This window comes from Rhinopithecus bieti, unplaced genomic scaffold, assembly GCF_001698545.2.
Source record: "Rhinopithecus bieti isolate Rb0 unplaced genomic scaffold, ASM169854v2 scaffold_13247, whole genome shotgun sequence".
In the NCBI taxonomy this organism is placed as follows: domain Eukaryota; kingdom Metazoa; phylum Chordata; class Mammalia; order Primates; family Cercopithecidae; genus Rhinopithecus; species Rhinopithecus bieti.
This window is the reverse complement of record NW_016807505.1, coordinates 1,129,509-1,149,082: the sequence shown is the minus strand read 5'-3', so window position 1 is coordinate 1,149,082 and position 19,574 is coordinate 1,129,509. Positions and strand designations below refer to the sequence as shown.

The window sequence follows — 19,574 nt, the reverse complement described above, 5'->3', positions numbered from 1 at the left end:
CCGGCCTGTGGTTGGTGTTTTTAAGTCACAGAGGCCTGTTACGTGAGGACGGGGGAGGTTGTTTCTTCTATGGGGGACACAGAGCAAACCACTCAAGCCAGTCGGGGAGTCTCCGAGTGGGATCCGTGTACCCGGCTGGAGGGTGCGGGTGGCGCCGGCGCCCCCTGAGGAGGAGCGCAGGGACGGGGCGCAGCTGTCAGGCGGCTCCACAGAATCACGGAACTGGTTTTGCCCGGTGGTCTGCGGTCTGCTCTCCCGCTCAGCGTCTGAGGATCGCCCAGTTCACTCAGCGGTGGAGACCTGGGCGCCGTTTCCCCAGATGGGAGTCCGGCACCGCGCAGGCGGGAAAAGCGCGTGCCTTCTCTGTGAACCTGAATCTTTGCTGCCTTGCGCCGCCCTGGCCATTTGGTGGGACATCCACGTGGAGGCTGCAGTAGGCTGTCTCAGCCCCGGGAGCGTTTGCAGGGTCATTTAATGACACACGACATCTGTCACCCAGGTGAGTGGGGGCTTTGGCCCCCTTTTCTATGACACATGACCTGCATGGGTGTCTGTTGAGGCTTTGGGATTCCTGCCTGAACCCTCCTGGTGGCTATGGGACCTCCGATTGCCTGGGGCAGGAGGAGGACTGGGCAGGCGCTGGATTCCCCCACGGCCCCCAGCACTGGCTTGGAGAGGGTGCGGCCTGTTCGTAGAATTCAGACCTTACAGCGTGAAGTGCACACTGCCCCAGGCGCCTCCAGAGTGCGGATTCGCCTCCAGGAGACTTGTTTGGAGTTTTGATGATGTTGCTTTGGGGTCCATCTCCCCTGCCAGGGCAGGGCTCTCATTGCTGAGACCGCCCATGTCAGTGAAGCTGAGGAGCTCCTTAACTCGGGTGATGGGAGAAGCCAGCTGAATGCAACCCGGAGCCTCCCTCCCTCTTCCAGTTAACTAGGCCGGGTTCCAGATTTGTGACCCTGATCAATTTTGCAAGGGTTATATTTTTAAGAAGCTTAAAATGAAGTCTATAATAACACAGAAGTCTTACATTTAACTCTCTTCTTGGAAAACTTCGTATTGTGCTCTCTGGGTAACACACTCTCAGTTTAATCCCTGTAGACGTCCCTGGAGGGTGTGACATAGATGAGGAGCCAGCCCAGGGTGAGATCGGGTAGCGTGGCTGTGCTGGCATGTGGAGGGCAAAGGAAGGGCTGAAGGTCTCTCTCCCCATCCTCACCCCCAAGGACGGCAGTCTCCTGGTGATCTGCCTGCCCCAAAAGAGTGTCAGCCAGAGGAGCCCAGCTCTGACCTCGGTGACAGGGAAGGATCTGCAGGCTGTGGAGCCAGGCTGCCCTTCTTGGAAGGCTGTCCCCCGGAGAGGGGCCCAAGAACCCACTGCCCGCACTCCGGAGCTGCAGCACTGGCACCTGGAGCCCAGATCGTGTCATGTCTCCATACGTAGAGAGTCTGTAATTTCAAAGAGAAAACCTAGCACAAAATGGAAAAGTGGGGTGGAAAGTTGGAGAGTTGAGTTCAAGGGAGCACAGAACCTCTGAAAGGGTGGGATGGGGGCAGGAGCCAGGGGCCAGGGCAGCCACCATGGCACTGGCCTTTGGGGTCTCTCTCTGAGGGGGCTGGCCTTTCCACATGCCATTGAGGAGTCTACATTCACAAAGACATGTACTTTGTGAATTCTTTTCTGAAAAAATTATGTTTCCAACTCACTGGAACTTGCAACAGCACAGATGAACCTGGAGAACGTTATCATCAGGGAAATAAGCCAGCCACAGAAAGACAAATCCTGCATGATCTCACGTACACGTGGAACCTAAAAAAGTCAAACTCACAGAAGCAGAGAGTAGAATGAGGGTTACCAGAGGGTGGAGGGGACTGGGGGGGATTTTGGTCAAAGGATACAAAGTTTCCCTTAGACAGGAGGAGTCGTTTTAGGATCTGTTGTACAGCACCCTGACCATAGTTAATAGCAATGTGTATTTCAAAATTGCTAACTGAGTAGATTTTACATGTTCTCGTCAGAAAAAAAGATGAGTATGTGAGACGTCAATGGTTTGATTTAACCACACCACAGTGTGTACATGTATCAAAACATGATATTGTGTCCTGTGACTACATACAACTATTATTTGGCAATTTAAAGTTTTTAAACATCTCCAAAGCTACGGAAGGAGGAAGGCCTCTACAAGGCCAGCTCCAATTACTGCTGTCACCACCTTCTGTCAAGTGTCACATTGTCCTGTGGCCTAGTTGGCCTATCCCAGAGGGATATCAGGCAGGTTCCAGGCAGGTAGCACCTGCCCAGGACACATGTGGCTCTGATGACACTCCAGATGCCTGCCTCATCCGTGGAGAGTCCATGACTATGGGAGAAGGTCCCCCAGTGTGGGTGGGAAGAAGCCACATTGTGAGGTGGGCTGGCAGCTCCCTGATGACTCAGGAGCATCACGTTTGTGCGTGAACGGAGGCTTCTTTTCCAATTCCAGCTGCTCGGGCCTTGCTGTGTGCATGCACACAGGCCATAATTAGACCATGGCAGTGTGCAGGAAAGAGGCCGATGACACACTCAGAAGCTCTGAAACAAGCTATTTTTTTCTTTCTTTCTTTTTTTTTTTTTTGAGACAGGGTATCGCTCTTTTGTTCAGGCTGCAGTGCAGTGGTGCTGTTGTGGCTCACTGCAGCCTCAACCTCCTGGGCTGAAGCAATCCTCCTGCCTCAGCCTCCCAAGTAGCTGAGACCACAGGGGTACACCACCACACCTGGTTAATCTTGTTTTTGTTTTTTTTGTAGAGCTCAGGCTAGTCTTGAACTCCTGGGCTCAAGCAGTCTTCCTACCTTGGCCTCCCAAATGGCTGGGATTACAGGTGTGAACCACCATGCCTAGCCCTGAAACAAGCTATTTTCACATATTGTCCTTGTTCATTTTGTGTTGCTATAAAGGAATATTTGAGGCTGGGTAGTTTACAAAGAAAAGAGGTTTATTTGGCTCATGGTTCTGCAGGCTGTACAGGAAGCACGGCACCAGCGTCTGCATCTGCTGAGAACCTCAAGCTGCTTCCATGCATAGGGGGAGGGAGAGGGGAACAGAAGCCAAAGGGTGAGGAGGGGGATGCCAGGCTCTCTTTAACAACCAGCTGTCCCAGGAGCTAATAGAGCCAGAATTCACTCACATCCCCTACACCCCCAGGGCAGTCATCTCTCCATGCGGGATCCAGCCCCATGACCCAGACACCTCCCATGAGGCCCCACCTCCAACGCTGGGGATGGGTCTTCAGCAGAGGTCTGGAGGGAACAAACATCCACACTACAGCACATGTCAAAAATGTCCCAGTGTGTGTTACTACACAGGACTGCAGAGTGAAGGAACAGCATGATATCTAAAGAAATACTTCCGGACAGATGTCTTCGTGCTGGCACCTGTCTGGCACACTTTGGGAAAGCAAGTACTCCTGCTAGGAAAGCATAAGGGTCGTAACACATGACTAAAACCAAAATCAGAGCTCGTTCAGTGGCATTGGGTTGTTATTCTCCTCATCAGAAATCCAAAAATGGTAAAACAGTTCTTGTTCCTATTTACAATAGGAAAGGTGTTCAATCTCACATCACTGAGCAGAATGCAGGGAAGAGACTGTCGCTCTCTCAGCAGGTGGTAGAAAAAGCCCAAGGTCGCCGTTCATTAGGGGTTAAACATCGGACTGGAGGTGCCACGTTGGCGCAGGCCTTCCCTCCGTGGGCCTGTGTCATAGTCACATGGACGGTGGTGTCCTGGGTGGCCCCCAGGCCCCGGGCGGGCCGGGCTGTGTGGCCATGATTCGTGCTGAGAAGGTGGGGATGCCCTGGCTGATTCAGCCCCTCAGGAGGGGGCACTGCTCACTGTTGTATGTTTGTGTGGTCACATAAGATACCTGGGATATAACCAGTTGTAACCTACACAATTTTCCCAAAGAAAAAAATGATGTTTTTTTCCTAAATAAAGATAGGAGAGAACCACTGTGATTCAGCGATGCCCGTTTCTCAGCACTCCCTGCCTCCCAAATACTCTAAAATTGGGCGGCATGAGCCACTTGAGTTTTGGGCCTTCCTTAGAACTGCTGTTCTGACTTCCAGCTGTGAGTCTTTGGGCGTGGACTCAACCCCCTCTATCCTCAGTGTCTTCATCCTGATAACAGGAATGGCACACCTCCCAGGGACTGGCTGGTGACAATGACTCTGCCATGGCCTTTGTGGAACCCGCATGTGTGGCCTCCAGAGAAGGTGACCGTCGGCATGGCCTTCTCACTGTATTTCACCCAAGGAGGAAAACTCAGTTTGCAGTTAGTTCTGAGTTTCAGCCTTGTGGTCCATTCTCGGAACACTGCTGGATGAAGTCAGTTTCGCCAGGGTCCTGCTGCTGGTGATGCTTGACTGGGAAAATTGATGTTGGCTTCCCAGCCGGGATTCACAGAGGTGTCTTAGGTCACTGCACACCGTGTTCAGGGAAATCGTGTCTCCCTAGTACCTTTTGATCCACATGTTAAAGTCCCCTCTATTCCCAGGGCTGGGTCTTCCAAGACAGGGCAGTGTTTGTTTGCTTCAGGTACTTCACTGATCATACTCTGTAGCCCGTTACATTTTAGGGATATTTGCAGTAAATATGTAAATATGTCGTGGAGAAATATTGTCGTGATATGTTTTGGAGATATTTCTGGAGATTTTTTTTGACTGCTTGTATTTATTTATGAAAGAGTTTGCTTTTGTGATTTCGAATTCTGCGTGGTGGGAGAAGCCAGCCTCTGGGCAGGGTGATCAGTCACGGACTGATCGGAGGATGCGTGCTTTCGGTAAGTCGTTGGGAGAGAAGCCTCCGGGAAAGGCACATCTGAGGGCTTTGACCCAGGCTGCCACCCTCACATGAGTGAGAAAATCAATCTCCCTCTCTGGTTTTTGATCCCCTCAAAATGAAAAATGAGAGAGAGGGACCTCATACTCAGTGGAGCCTTTCCACCTTCAGAATTCTGATTTAGAGGAATCAGAGGGCTCTGGGGAAATGGTGTCCTGGACGAAACCCTTCTCTCCCTGCCATACACATCGTGAACGAGGTAGCTGCTGTATCCCTGGGTATCTGGGGCAGGACTTGGGTTCCCTGGGTCCCTGGACAGCACTGGTGCGGCGCTGAAGAACCCTGGGGTGAGTCCCACAGAGCAGTGCATCTTGGAGAAAACTTGGGCTTGCAGAGGTCTGTGGGCCTCCAGTGGAAAGGAGGTCAGTTGTGTATGCAAAGGCAACTGGAAGCCCTGGTTCCCCATGCTGATTTTCCCTTGCTCCTGAGGTAAGTTTGGGGAAAGCTATGTGCTCACAACTCTTGGGAGGCCGCTTCACCTTTTCTGGAAAAGGGATCTGCCGTCACTTTAGAAAGCTGACCCAAGCGCGCTATGCTAACCAAAATAGTAACCATTCATCCGCAGCGTCCTGGCAGCCAGGGAGCGGAAGATGGTTTGAACAAACAGAACTCACACCCAGCGAAGTGGAGCTGCTGGGGAAGACCTGTGGCCACTTACAGAGAACTACTTATAATCACTCAGGGAGTACAATAAGCACTTAGAAGGGGAAGTGGGGAAGGTGGTCTACAAAAATAGGAACAAAAACTGCACAGTACTCAGGAAGAAACTTAACAAGAGGCTTAGGACCTTTGTGAAGAAAGTGGCGATATCTTTCGAAAGGGTGTAAGCGTGCATGAGGCAGTGCAGCATCTCCCAGGGTCCTGGGTGGGACGGGAGAGCAGGTGTGATTGCAGTATGCGTTCTCCCAAGAGCAGCATGCATTTCTATCTGGAGGCTTCTCTTGGAATTTAATAAAATGGCCTTAAAGTTTATGATGCCTCCAAATAGCCAAGACAGTCTTAAAAATAAGATTGAGGCTGAGTGCAGTGGCTCATGCCTGTAATCCCAGCACTTGGGGAGGCCGAGGTGGGTGGATCACCTGAGGTCGAGTGTTCGAGACCAGCCTGACCAACATGGAGAAGCCCTGTCTCTACTGAAAATACAAATATTAGCTGGGCATAGTGGTGCATGCCTGTAATCCCAGCTACTTGGGAGGCTGAGGCAGGAGAATCGCTTGAACCTGGGAGGTGGAGGTTGCAGTGAGCCAAGATCGTGCCATTGCACTCCAGCCTGGGCAATAAGAGCGAAACTCCATCTCAAAAAAAAAAAAAAAAAAAAGATCGAAAAGGAGCAACTTTTTGTACCAGATATTGGAACTGGGGCTGCAGGTGAAGTTGTACAGGTAAAGATGGTCTCAGCAATCAGAGCCCTGCCCTGATAGACCCCAAAGCCACAAAATTCAAACTCCAAACAAGTCTCCTGGAGGTGAGTTAACACTGGAGGCGCCTGGTGCAGTGTGCACTTCGTGCTCTAAGATCTGAATTCTAAACACGGGCCTCATCCTCACCAGGCCAGTGCTTTGGGGGTTGGGGTTGGACATCCACATAGAGGCTGCAGTAGGCCGTTACAGCATTTACAGGGTCACTTAAATACATGCAGCATCTGTCACCCACGTGGGTCTGGGGTCGGCCCCCTTTTCTGTGACAAACGACCTGCATGGGCATTTGTTGAGACTTTGGGGTATACCGCCTGAGCCCTCCTGGTGGCTTTGGGACCTCAGACTGGCTGGGACAGGGGAAGGGCTGGTGGCCACTGTCTTTGCAGAGAGCAGAGCAGGACCTCCCCAGTGTACTGCTGCAGGGCCCTGTCTCTGGGCTTCACCCTGAGCAGGTACCTTTGCATGAAGACCCCTCTCAGCACTGAGGCTGATGGTGGCACTGATCCAACATACTGTACTATCATGACATATGGGGCTGACATGAGAGAGGACAAGTAGATTACTGGAACCTAATAAGCCCAAATCAAATGATATTATCTATAACAGGGTAGGTATGTAGGTTCAGTGGGAAAAGCACTAGTCAGCAACATTGACACAATTGGCTGTCTGGAAGAAACAGCATTGGATGATCAGGTTGTAACAGAGGAAAATGAACATCAGTTGGTTTGACCATTTAAATTTTTTTTTTTTAATACTCTGCACTCCTCCCACAAAAACCAAACAAGCAATACTTGGAAACAACATGTATAATACAGGAACATAGGCGACTGTCTTAGCCAGGCCTGGAGAAGTCAGCTTTATTTAACTATATAAAAATCTGAAAGGATTATAAAACAAAATTATGCCACAACTAGAAATTTTAAAACCGACAAACCATGGTTCTTAGAGAAAAATATTTGCAAGGAAAAAGACAGAAAAGGGGTAAATATTTTCAATATGAATGCTCTCACAGCTTTCGTTGTCAAGAAGGGAGGAAAGAATACCATAGAACAAATGAAGGAGGCCAGGCATGGTGGCTCACACCTGTAATCACACTGCTTTGGGAGACTGAGGCGAGAGAATTGCTGGAGCCCAGGAGTTTGAGACCACCCTGGGCAACATAGCAAGACTCCATCTCTACAACCAAGTCAAAAAACTGTTGGGCATGGTGGTGCATGCTAGCTGCTCCCAGCTACTCCAGAGGCCAAGGTAGGAAGATTGCTTCAGCCCGGGAGGTCGAGGCCGCAGTGAGCTATGGTTGTGCCACTGCAGTAAGCTAGATTGTGCCACTGCACTCCAGCACAGTCAGCAGAGTGAAACCCTGTCTCTAACTAACTAAATAAATAAATACGAAAAAAATAAAAAAGAAAGATTGAAGGGGAAACATGCAGAGTTAATTCACAGAGGAGCCTGCCAAGTGGTCTGGATGGCAGGGAGATGCACATTAAAAGAATAGTAGATGTCCAGCCATAGCCAGGTGTGGTGGTGCACGCCTGTAATCCCAGCTACTGGGGAGGCTGAGGCAGGAGAATTGCTGAACCTGGAAGCTGGAGGTTGCAGTGAGTCGAGATCGTGCCACTGCTCTCCAGCCTGGGCGACAGAGCAAGACCCTGTCTTTATTAAACACACACACACACACACACACACACACACACACACACACTTGCAGGGAGGTTTTAAAAAGACAGAAGAAAGCAGCTGGTTTTGCAGAAAAAAGGGCCTGGGGACTCTTAGATACTGATGGAGGAGTGTGAATTGCTATAGCCTCTTATGACAAAATATTTAAAACACAAAACTTCTCCATAGGCATAAGGAGCACACAACTCCTGCCCATTTCCTGGGACTGTCATACCAATAAATAAATTAATGCATTCAAGGTCATTTCAAGAAATTACCTTGAAAACGCTAGAAGTGCCCCCGAGTGTTTTCCATCCATTACTAGTGGGCAGTATTATCGAGATGTCTTGAAGTCTACCAGGATACTTTGAGAATGTACCATTATATCCAGAAAAGACCACAGTAGAAATGATTTGTTGGAAAAGACAAGTTTTATGTTAAAACTTACTAAGAGGTTTGTAAGTGATCTTGTTTTTAGGCATCATTTTGCTTCCTCAAACTAGTGTTTTCTGGGGAAAACAGATTTAATTTGGGTGTTCAGTGTTGCATTGTAGTGAATAATTGTGCGATGTGAGCATAGCATGGTGTGTCACTTTCTCTGGGCTGAGAAACTCTGCATCCTTTCTTCTTTCTAAAAAGAGGCCAGAGGCCCTGCCTTCTGGGGGTGAGTTCTGCCGGGACAACGTTCAGCCCTTTCCGACTTACCGCAGAGTGACCAGTATTTTCCATTCAGCTTGACTCATTTGAGTAGTCTGCTCCATGCACACATGTGCTTCCACACATCCGGGACATTGCTTAGTGCTCACATCACCTCGAGGAGACATACAGAATAGAAAGTAGTTCAGAAAATACATTTTGTGCATCTAGTCTACGCTACCGTATTTTTGGCAATTTTGCTATCAGGAGATTCACTCCAGAAAAAGCACTCCAACTATCATTTCTCACTGCCTCTCACTTTCGGTATTGGATTCAGAATCCATTAGCGCGTCTCACTGAAGGAGCAGATGTTTCAGTTTATGGTGGAAGGAAGACACATTCTGGGCATCATGCAACATCCTTGGCTCACGTTCCCGCTGCGGATTTTGCCATTCCTGTTTCAGTGCTGAGTTCTCACCTTCGTGATTTTAAAAATATGTTGGTTCTGTAAACATTTACTTAATAATCCATTTTCCAGAATGTTCGTCCTGGGTGTTTTAAAGCAGCATTTCTCAACCGGGAGCGATTTTGCCCCCCGGGAGGCATTTGGCAATGTTTGGAGCCGTTTTAGGTTGTCACGACTTGTCGGGAGAGGGCCCTACTGGCATCTATAGGGGGAGGCTGGGGATGGTACTCAGCAAACTGCAGAGCCCAGAGCCGTCCACCATCAAGGATATCCAGCCCCAAATCTCAACAGCGCTGACGGCTGAGAAACCCTTGAAAGCTATTGTTGCTGGCTTTCTGGGCTTTCTACTTCTCTGCCTGTTGTATAATGAGTGTATATTAAATCTGCAATAATTTTAGAGTCTTGTTTGGTCTTTTTAAAGTGATGTAAAATTATTTTTTCTCTCTCTCTCTGTCACACACACACACACACACACACACACACACTTCTTTATTTGTCCACCATCTGAAAAATAAATTCCATGAAGGGATTTCTTATTCCCAAGGCATCGGGCCTTGGCACTAATGATTATTCCACAAGATTCTTGGATCTCTTGTGGTGATCCTCCCATTTAGGGCTCGTCTCACTGTGTCCTGGTTTCACATTTGCTCTGTTTGTTTAAAGTATTACGCACTTCTCCTGTTAGTTGGGCAAAGGAGTCCCCCAGGCTGACCTCACTCGGGAGGCCTCAATCTAGTTGGTCTGCATGTTAGGTTCATTAACATGTCTTCTTTTTTCTTAAAAAATGTATTCTGGCCAGGCGTGGGGGCTCACTCTTATAATCCCAGCACTTTGGGAGGCTGAGTCGGGTGGATATTTGAGCCCAAGAGTTCAAGACCAGTCTAGGCAACATGGTGAAACCCCGTCTCTACAAAAAATAAAAAACAGATTAGCTGGGTGTGGTGGTACACACCTGTCGTCCCAACTACTTGGTAGGCTGAGGAGGGAGGATCCCTTCAGCCCAGGAGTTGGAGGCTGCAGTGAGCTATCGTCACAGCCCTGCACTGCAGCCTGAATGGCAGATCAAGACCCTGTCTCAAAAACAAAAAGCCCCACAAAATAACACATTACCTGTTTTGTCTATAAGGCACAAAGCATCCAGATTTTTCTAGGTTTAGTCAAATGTAACACCGGTTTAATTGAAGCTTTCTCTTTGTAGGGATTAATTGTTCTGTTTCAGTGAAATAATACAGAATGATAGTAAGCACATAGTCATATTTTATATACCACCGCACCTCAAGCAGTACCGTCTGTATTCTGCATTTCACGGAAATCCTGTGAGCAATCTTACCGTCTTTCTAATTAAAAAAAAAAATCAAAATAACAGCTCTTGCTTTAATTCCAAATCACAAATCAAATATAAGATGTAGCACGCTGCTCGTTTGTACTATTTCTGATTGTGTTAGTCAAAATCAAACACTGACTTCAACAGTAATGGTGAGGGAAAACCATGCTCAAAAAGAAAACACGAAATGTGAAGTCAAAATAGTGGCCACAGCCTCTCACTTAATTGAGCAGTGACTGTTGACAGTCCGGTGACAGCCGGAAGAGCATGAAGCGGGTGGGACAGGAGCAGAGAGCTACCGGGAAATGGGTCAGTGTCTGCTGGGGGAGACTGTAGCGATACTGTAGACCCCCGTTTTGCAGATCAGGAACCTGGGCACTCAGAGTCCAGGCTTCTGGGCCGGCGCCCTGTCTTGCTGGGGGTGAGTCATCAACGCACTTGAGACTATGTGTGCACCGTGGTTTTGTGACCCTAAATGAAAGTCGTGGCCAGATGTGAAGCATCCTTGTTAATTATTGATCACTCCAAAAACAGCCGTTTAGTGCTGCTCCTACACGTTTCCTGCAGGAGGGATTTTGTGAGGAAGGGTATGGCGGCTTTGTGCAGAAGAAACCTGTCAGGTGGCCCAACTGGGGCCCCTCAGTTGTCAAGTGTGCCCTGCCCATGTTGGGAGCCACCAAAGCACCCTGAAGCCAGGAGAATAAACACCTCTTCTGCCCTAGCGGGAACTCTCTCAGAGGCTTGTTTAGCCTAGAGGAAGTCCCCAAGGTGAGCCCGGGGGAGGGCGGTGTCCTTCTGTGGCCACAGCTCAGATGGTCCCCACTGCAGGTGGTTCCAGTGAGGGAGGAACTCACCCCTCATCTACGCAGGCCGGTGTAGGGGCACTTCCCAGTGTGTAGCAAAAAAAAAAAAACACAGTTTGGTGACTCCTGATCTTGGACAAGCCCCCTCCAGTTGCTTGTACATTGGCAGTGGTTTTGGCAAATGGACTGAACTGTGTTACTCCATGTCTGCGTCAAACACTGGCACACATCTGAAACTGTCTGCCTTTCGTCCCACCTTTTGTTTTTGTTTTTGAGAAGGAGTCCTGCCCTGTCATCCAGGCTGGAGTACAATGGCATGATCAGGGTTTACTATCACCTCAACTTTCCCAGGCTCTAGTCCATTCTCCCACCTCAGCTTCCTGAGTAGCTCGGACCAAGGTGTGCCAACACACCCAGCTCATTCTTGTATATTTTGGAGAGATGGGATCTCACCGTGTTGCACAGGTTGGTCTTGAACTCCTTGAACTCTTGAACTCAAATGATCCTCCCACCTCAGCCTCCCAAAGTGCTGGGATTACAGATGTGAGCCACCGTGCCTGGCCTCCACCCTTTCTCAAACATAGTGATATTTTATCTCAGACCACATTAGTCTCTGCACTGCATAATTTAAAAGGGAGAAATGGAAGAATTTTTTGCTTAGCATTTTACAGTCTTCATGAGATATTCCTCCTTTAGGCTACCGGATCAGATGTGCTTTCAAAACCAAATCTCTCTAAGGCTTCCAGACTCTAGGTGTGTGTGACTTTGGGGAGGTCAGTCTCTGCGTGTTTGGTTTCCATGTCTGTAAGTGGGACCATACTGTCAGGATCGCGGGAGGGCTCACTGAGGTAGACACTGTGACATGTTCTGTGCAGGCCTGGGTCATAATAGGATACCTAGCACAGCTTCGCTGATTTTTTAATGTTATTATTACTATTAAGATGATAATGATGTCTCAGTGCTGAGAGGAATTTAGCATCTAGAGCTCTTGCTGGTGTGGCCTAAAGACCTGTCCCAAGCTCTTAGTCATCCATGGCCTTTGTAGGGGAGGTCCACTTCTGAAGAACAGTTCTGTCTTTCAAAAGACTACGTGGTCTCGCTACAGCTGGGCATGAAATGTGCTTGAGTGATGAACAAGAGGACCGTCTATCTACATGGATGTGCCACTAGAAGTTACTGTCTCCAAAAATGGAGTAAAACTGCGGTGATGACAGGCACACATTTGAGATGTCCTTCCAGCCGTATTCACTCGGCCGTGAGAGGTGAAGGCCGAGGTGTGGAGGCAGACCTGTGGCTGCCGGCGGGGGTGGCAGCACCCAGGAACCCTGTGCCCCCGTTTCCCCCACGTGGTCAGCCCTGGCCCACCCCAATGCTGTGTGCTGGCATGGCGCCTCTATGGCCCCGGCAACTCCACCGGCTTCCCTGCCTGGGCACGACCTTGCCTGTGTGGCCTGTCCTTAGCCCTCAGCTCTCCATCTCCCCACACTTCTCCCTGGTGCTCTCAGTGACGGCATCCACAATGGGGGCCGCTGTCACGTCTGTGCTTAAGACCCCCAAATATTTCTGTCTCCATGTGCCTGTCTTCAAAGCTGGAGACACCTGCTGAGAGCCCGCCCCGCACAGCCCCACCAGCTTCTTGAACTCAAAGTTGGTCACCGTTGGACTCTGTCCCTTCTCCAAGCAGACCCTGCCCCTGGGCAAGGTGGGTGGTGCCCCCATTCCAGCCACCGGGGCCAGAGACCCGGACACCCACTCCCCGATGTCCTCTTGAGTAGCACAGGCAGACTTCACCAGCCAGTTGTTCTTCCTGTCTCTAGAGGTCTGTGCTAATAAAAGCCCCAAGAAGGGCATGTTGAGCGGCTGGTGTTACAGTGTTGTGCCAGTGGGGTTGATTTCTGTCTTGGGGGTGTGTAGAACCTGCACATGGGGATAAATTGCAGGGTGAGATGCCCTTCCTGCCACCCACTGCTTCTGCCTGCCCCTCAGTTTCTGTCACTACAGGCTGTGAGCTGCTCCTTCCAGCGAGAGTCACGAGAATGGACGTTATTAAGTGTATTCGTCAGTTCGGGCTGCTGTAGCGATGGACCACAGATGGGGTGACTTCAACAGCAGGAATGTATCACCTCACAGTTCTGGAACCTGGAAGTCAGACACCGAGGTGTGGACAGGATGGGTCCTCCTGAGGCCACTCCCCTCACCGTGTTCTCCCTGTCCTCACAGCTGTGTGTGCACGCCTCTGCTGCCTCTTCCTCTTATAAGGACACCAGCCACTTTGCATTTGGGCCTAGCCTTATGCCTCATTCTAACTTGAATCCTCTTTAGAGCGTCTCTCTCCAAATAGTCTCTGGGGAGACACAGTTCAGGGAACATTAGGAAAGGCTGGAAAAAAAATAAGATATACCCCCATGGAAAGGAGGGCTACACATACGTAAATACAAACACATACCTGTATCTGCCTATATCATGAGATATATATCTATGATATAGTTATATATACAAACACATATCTATATATATATCTGTATCATAAGAAGATTAAAAATCAGGGAAATGCAGCCAATGATGACATGACAGGGTCGACTCGGGCCCAGGCTCCTTGCCGGGTGCTCCAGCTGGAGTGGTTGCAGGGTTTGGGCCCCCGAGGCATCTCTTGCCTTTTTGGTCTGCTGCAGTAATGAGGGGCCTGTCCCGCTGTGCCTTCATAAGAGATTCCCGAATCTCAGTCTTCCAGGGTCTGTCCCTGGTAGGGATTTCGGTGAATTGCAGGGCCTTTTTTTTTTTTTTTTTTTTTTTTTGAGATGGAGTCTCGCTCTGTCACACAGGCTGGAGTACACTGGCATGATCTTGGCTCACTGCAGCCTCCACCTCCCAGATTCAAGCGATTCTCCTGCCTCAGCCTCCTGAATAGCTAAGATTACAGGCACGCACCACCACACGCGGCTAATTTTGTATTTTGATGAGACGGGGTTTCATCATGTTGGTCAGTCTGGTCTTGAACTCCTGACCTTGTGATCCACCTGCCTTGGCCTTCCAAAGTGCTGGGATGACAGGCATGAGCCACTGCNTTGAGGGTTTTTTTTTTTTTTTTTTTTTTTTTTTGAGATGGAGTCTCGCTCTGTCACACAGGCTGGAGTACACTGGCATGATCTTGGCTCACTGCAGCCTCCACCTCCCAGATTCAAGCGATTCTCCTGCCTCAGCCTCCTGAATAGCTAAGATTACAGGCACGCACCACCACACGCGGCTAATTTTGTATTTTGATGAGACGGGGTTTCATCATGTTGGTCAGTCTGGTCTTGAACTCCTGACCTTGTGATCCACCTGCCTTGGCCTTCCAAAGTGCTGGGATGACAGGCATGAGCCACTGCGCCTGGACAGGGCCTTTTCTTAGGAGCCAGCGTCCTTTCTGCAGCCCATGAGGAACCCTCTCCCTCACCCCCACAAACCAGGACAGTGACCTGAGGTCTCCACAGGGCACCCCGGTCTCTCCATGTGTGGAGGGTCCTTGGGGGCAATCTCCTTCAGAGCCCAGATGCCTCCCCTGAAGTTTCTGTGGATGGGGCAGGCAAGCTATTGTTTTATGATTACAAAGCAGATGGAAACCGACTTTATTTTGGATGAGGGTTATACATGGAATGTGGTTAACATAAACTGAACAGAGACAGTGCCTTGCAGTGTCTCTCCTCCTCCGCCCAGGGTGAGGCCCAGGACTGCCCGGCCTCCTGGGGACCCCATCGCCACAAAGCCCGCCCCGCCGAGGCTCCGGCATAGGCTGCCTTCCTCCTCTGTGAGCGAACTGTGACTGAGAGTCAGGTAACGTCCTTCCAAAGGGACAGGCCCTTTCAAATGGCTTCGTGTCCTCTGTAGGAGCCCGGCAGGTGCTTGTGAGAAGGAAGGACGAAAAAGCTTGTAATGACATGAAGTCAAGGCTTGACCTGTGGAAAAGGAAGTAGGCACATGGCTAGACATGTCAGTGTCTCAGTCATCAAAGCTTCCTGTCTGTGCTCGAAAGGGGTCAGATTGGCCGTCGCAAGCTGGGCGGCCCGGGGTTGGGGGTCACTGCCATGCCTCCTCTCAGACCTCGGGCTGGGGCCTGAGGAAGGAGCCTCTGCATGGCCAGAGGACCCCATGGTTCCCTGGACAGACCATGCTGGGACCACATGGCCTGCAGGTGACCGAGCTTGCCGCACGGGAGAGGCAGCTCTGAGGAATGCTTGCGTGAGCCCAGGAAGAACAACTTCGGGACCACTTTCAGGGGCTTGATTCCACAGCCCCCAAAGGGCGCTCTCCGGTGGCGATCGCTTGCCTTGCGTTTGTTTTTGAGGACAGAACCGCATCATCTAGTATCTTTGTTCCCACTGTAGCGCCCCCGAGCTCTGCTTTGTACATAACTGATTTGGTGGATCTTGAATTAGAGGATTTAAGAACATGGAGATTTAAAATGAAAGGGGGTTCTTCTCCTTTCAGCCTCTAGGGCAGCCGATGGCTTCCTAGGAGCCTCTTGAACTTTGCCAGGGGGTGCCTCAAATCCACACAGGGGAATAAAATAGAAGTGAGAAAATTGGTGTGTGGCTTCCTAGCTCTGCAGACTCCCCAAACTTCTCATTCAATGCTCAGGTAGCTGACAGATGTGGCCAACACAGTCCACCTCCAGATCCAACTCCTGGCTGTTTTGGAATTCAGGCGAGAGTAGAGTTTTACAGGGGGTGTAGGGTGGGAGGATTAGTAAGATGGTTATGGTTAACATGAAATGCGTTTTAGTGCTTTTTACTCTTTTACAGTATCATCCAGAGGGTAGGTTTGTTTGTTTGTTTGTTTGTTTTTGAGATAGGGCCTCACTCTGTCGCCCAGGCTGGAGTGCAGTGGTGCCGTCATGGCTCACTGCAGCCTTGATCTCCTGGGCTTAAGTGAGCCTCCTGCCTCAGCCTCTCAAGTAGCTGGGACTACAGGCTTATGACACAATGCCCAGCTAATTTTTTAATTTTTTTCTTTTGCAGAGATGGGGTCTCACTATGTTGTCTAGGCTGGTCTAAAACTCCCAGCCTCAAGCAATCCTCCTACCTTGGCTTCCCAAAGTGCTGGGATTACAGGTATGAACCATGGCACCCAGCAACCCAGAGGATTTCTTGATGAGATTTCCTGTTGTAACATATCTTGCTCAGATAAATTTGTGTCCCTCCACTTATTTAAAGATGGCCAAAAACTGCCTTCAAGGAACTCTTACAAATGACCTTTTTGGCATTAGTTAGCCTGTTATTCCAGGGAAAAAAATTAAAGAAGAAATCTAAAAATTATGTTTTAAACTAAATATCTGTTGATAGTGACTCGTGGGTTCTGCAAGCTGACTGTATGGGGCATTGTTTTAAGCAGGTGGCTTGGAATGTGTCCCTGGGAGGTGAGGGGGCCTTCCAACTGCCAAGTGTCTCCCTTACCTGCTGCAGTTTAAGTCCCGTTTCCCATGACTTCACGTGTTTTAATTATGTTTTTTTATTATGATGAAACACGCAAAATATAATATTTAACATTTAACCATTTTACATTTTTTAAATTGCAAAATGCACATAAAATGCCATTTTAACTATTTTTAAGTGTACAATTCAGTGACATTAGTGATACTTACAGTGTGGTACAGTCATCACTATGATGTATTTCCAAAACTTTTCCATCACCCCAAATAGCAACTCTGTGTCCATAAAATGATAACTCCCCGTTGTGCCTCTCTCATCCACTGGTGGCCTCAATCCACTTTCTGTCTCTGAATTTGCCCACTCCGGGCACCTGGTATTAAGCGGAACCGACAAGAGTTGTCCTTTTGTGACTGGCTCATTTCACTTGGCATAGTGTCTTCAGTATTATAGCATTTCTCTTTATGACTGGATAATACTCCATTTTGTTTGTCATTCACCTGTTCATGGATACGTGGATTATCCCACCTCCTAGCAATTCTGAGTGATGCTGCCGTGAACATTGGCTTGCTATGCCTGTTCAAGTCACTGCATTCGGCTCTTCTGAGTGTAGAACTAGGAATGGTCATTTTAATCATTTAAGAGTGAAAAATTCAAGTGCATTCAGTGGTGTGCACCTGTCACTAATTCCAGAATATTCATATCTTCCTGGAAAGAAGCCTCTTGCCATTAAGCTGTGACTCGTACTCCCTTGTCCCCCAGCCCTTGGCAGCTGCAAATCCACTTTCTGTCTTTATGCATTTGCTTGTTCTGTATCTTTCATGTAAATGGAGTCATACAATATGTGGCCTTTATGGATACTCTTCTTCTACTTTGAGTGGGCTTTAGTGGTATGAATATTCTTTCTTTTTTTTTTTTTTTCCGAGACGGAATATCACTCTGTCGCCCAGGCTGGAGTTCTGTGGCATGATTTCAGCTCACCGCAACCTCCGCCTCCCAGGTTCAAGTGATTCTCCTGCCTCAGCCTCCTGAGTAGCTGGGATTACAGGCATGCACCACCACACCCGGCTAATTTTTGTATTTTTAGTAGAGACAGAGTTTTGCCATGTTGGTCAGGCTGGTCTCAAACTCCTGATCTCATGATCTGCCCACCTCGGTCTCTCAAAGTGCTGGAATTACAGGCATGAGTCACCACACCCGGCCAAATATTCTTTTTAAAACACCTGTTTATTATGAAAATTTTCAGCCTATGCAAAAGTAGAAAGAATTGCCACATGAGCCCCACGTGGCCATCACCCAGATCCAGCCATGACCGACGTCTCGTGAGTTTCATTAATCAAAGTCTGTTTTCCAGGGAAGAAAAAAAGTACGTGAACCGATTCTGGAAAGAAATCCACGTGGGAGACTTTGTGCATCTTCGCTGCAACGAAATCTTCCCTGCGGACATTCTGCTGCTGTCCTCCAGTGACCCCGACGGGCTGTGCCACATCGAGACCGCCAACCTGGACGGAGAGACCAACCTGAAGCGGCGGCAGGTGGTCCGCGGCTTCTCGGAGCTTGTAAGTGACCCCCGTTTCCAGGGCCTCGCAGGCATCACAGCCACACAGTGTCCCCGTGACAGCTTTCCGGGGCTCAGAGCACCTGCCTTTTCCTCTCTGTCAGACCAGGTTGTTTTTCCTAGTAGACGAGTCTGAGGGTCCGAGAGGACCCCTGACCTACCTGAGCCCATGACCTGCCTGTGACTGTGGGAAGCAGGACTCAGTTTTTCTGACTCTGATTTCCCTTGTGCATGTCTAAGTTTCTCAGAATGTTATTTGTTCCTGTAAAGTTATGAGGACCATTTGTGACCAGCTGATGGTCAACATGTACCTAGCAGTTTCACCGGTTCACTAAATGGCAACACAGCAGGAGTCACGGCCTGTTCCCACCAGGATGCACAGGAACGTTTTCTCCTCAAGGGTGTTTGGGTTCAGCACCAGGTCTTCGTAGCTGAATCCTGCCTCTGGTGTGCCCCGGCCACCGTGCAGCAGGGTGAGGGGTGAGAGGCTGGAGGGAAACAGATCTGACAGCTGCACTCACTCACCGACTCCATGGGGCTGCCCAACCTCTGTCCCTGCCCCGGGGAGAAAGGGCTGTACTCACCAGGTCTGTGCCAGGGTGCGAGGTGCTAATGCCAGGTGAACTGACCGGGCAGGAGCCCTCAGAGATCAGGAAGACCCTAGAAGGAAATGGGCCTGGCCCGAGCCTTCTCCTCCCGAGCCCCCTCCTCCCAGGCCTGCTCTGGCCTAGAGAGCAGGTCTGAGTCGGCCTGCCTCAGGGTGGGGAAGCCGGCCTCTGGTTCACAGGGAGGACGCCGCTGGAGTTTTCCTCCTCTATCAGGCAGTGCCCTTCCGCATCGGCCTCAGCACCAGCCCATCAGTCTTCCCTGGGGCAGTGGGCTCTGCCCTCTGTGGACCTCAGCGAGGGCACTGTAGGGAGTGGGGGGTGAGCAATCGGCTGGGCAGGACTGTGGGGGGCTCTAGCATCCCTGCCTCTGCTCTAGATTCCTCCGGCCACCATCACAGGGGGAGACGCCTGACACACTTGCTGCAGACCAGGTACCCCGCGCCTCGCCCACCCAGCCCGCCTGCGGCAGGTGTCACTGCCGCAAGAGCATCTGCCTGAGTGTTCCACCGTGCTGATTTCCGCCATGATTTCCTCAGCTACTTTTTTTTACCTTCTTTTATGCCAAGTGTATTTTTGTGAACTGCCTCAAATCTTTTTGGAATAAGGCAATGCAGACACAAAAATTTAAAATAGTATTTTTTTGTTGTTAATGGAGTGATGTCATTGAGATCAGGAGAGCTGGTGAAAGAGTTAGGGACCTTCGAGGCACAGCCCAGCAGTGCCCGGCTTCTCCACGACTGTGCTCCAGGGTTTGGTGATAAGTGAGGGCCCCATCCACTGCCACCCCCTCGACCCAGGCCCTCGTGCTCCCTGCCCCAACCCCC

General features: G+C 49.8%; 1 protein-coding gene across 1 annotated transcript in view; it reads left to right on the top strand.

Moving 5' to 3' along the window:
- The window catches only part of ATP10A (ATPase phospholipid transporting 10A (putative)), a gene marked incomplete at its 5' end in the record, with an annotated part of 185,711 nt that overhangs the window by 69,512 nt on the left and 96,625 nt on the right, over positions 1-19,574 (top strand). Inside the window, one exon of the mRNA XM_017882354.1 lies at positions 17,939-18,143. Within this exon, the coding sequence (XP_017737843.1) occupies positions 17,939-18,143 (205 nt within the window). The remainder of the gene's footprint in view (positions 1-17,938; positions 18,144-19,574) is intronic.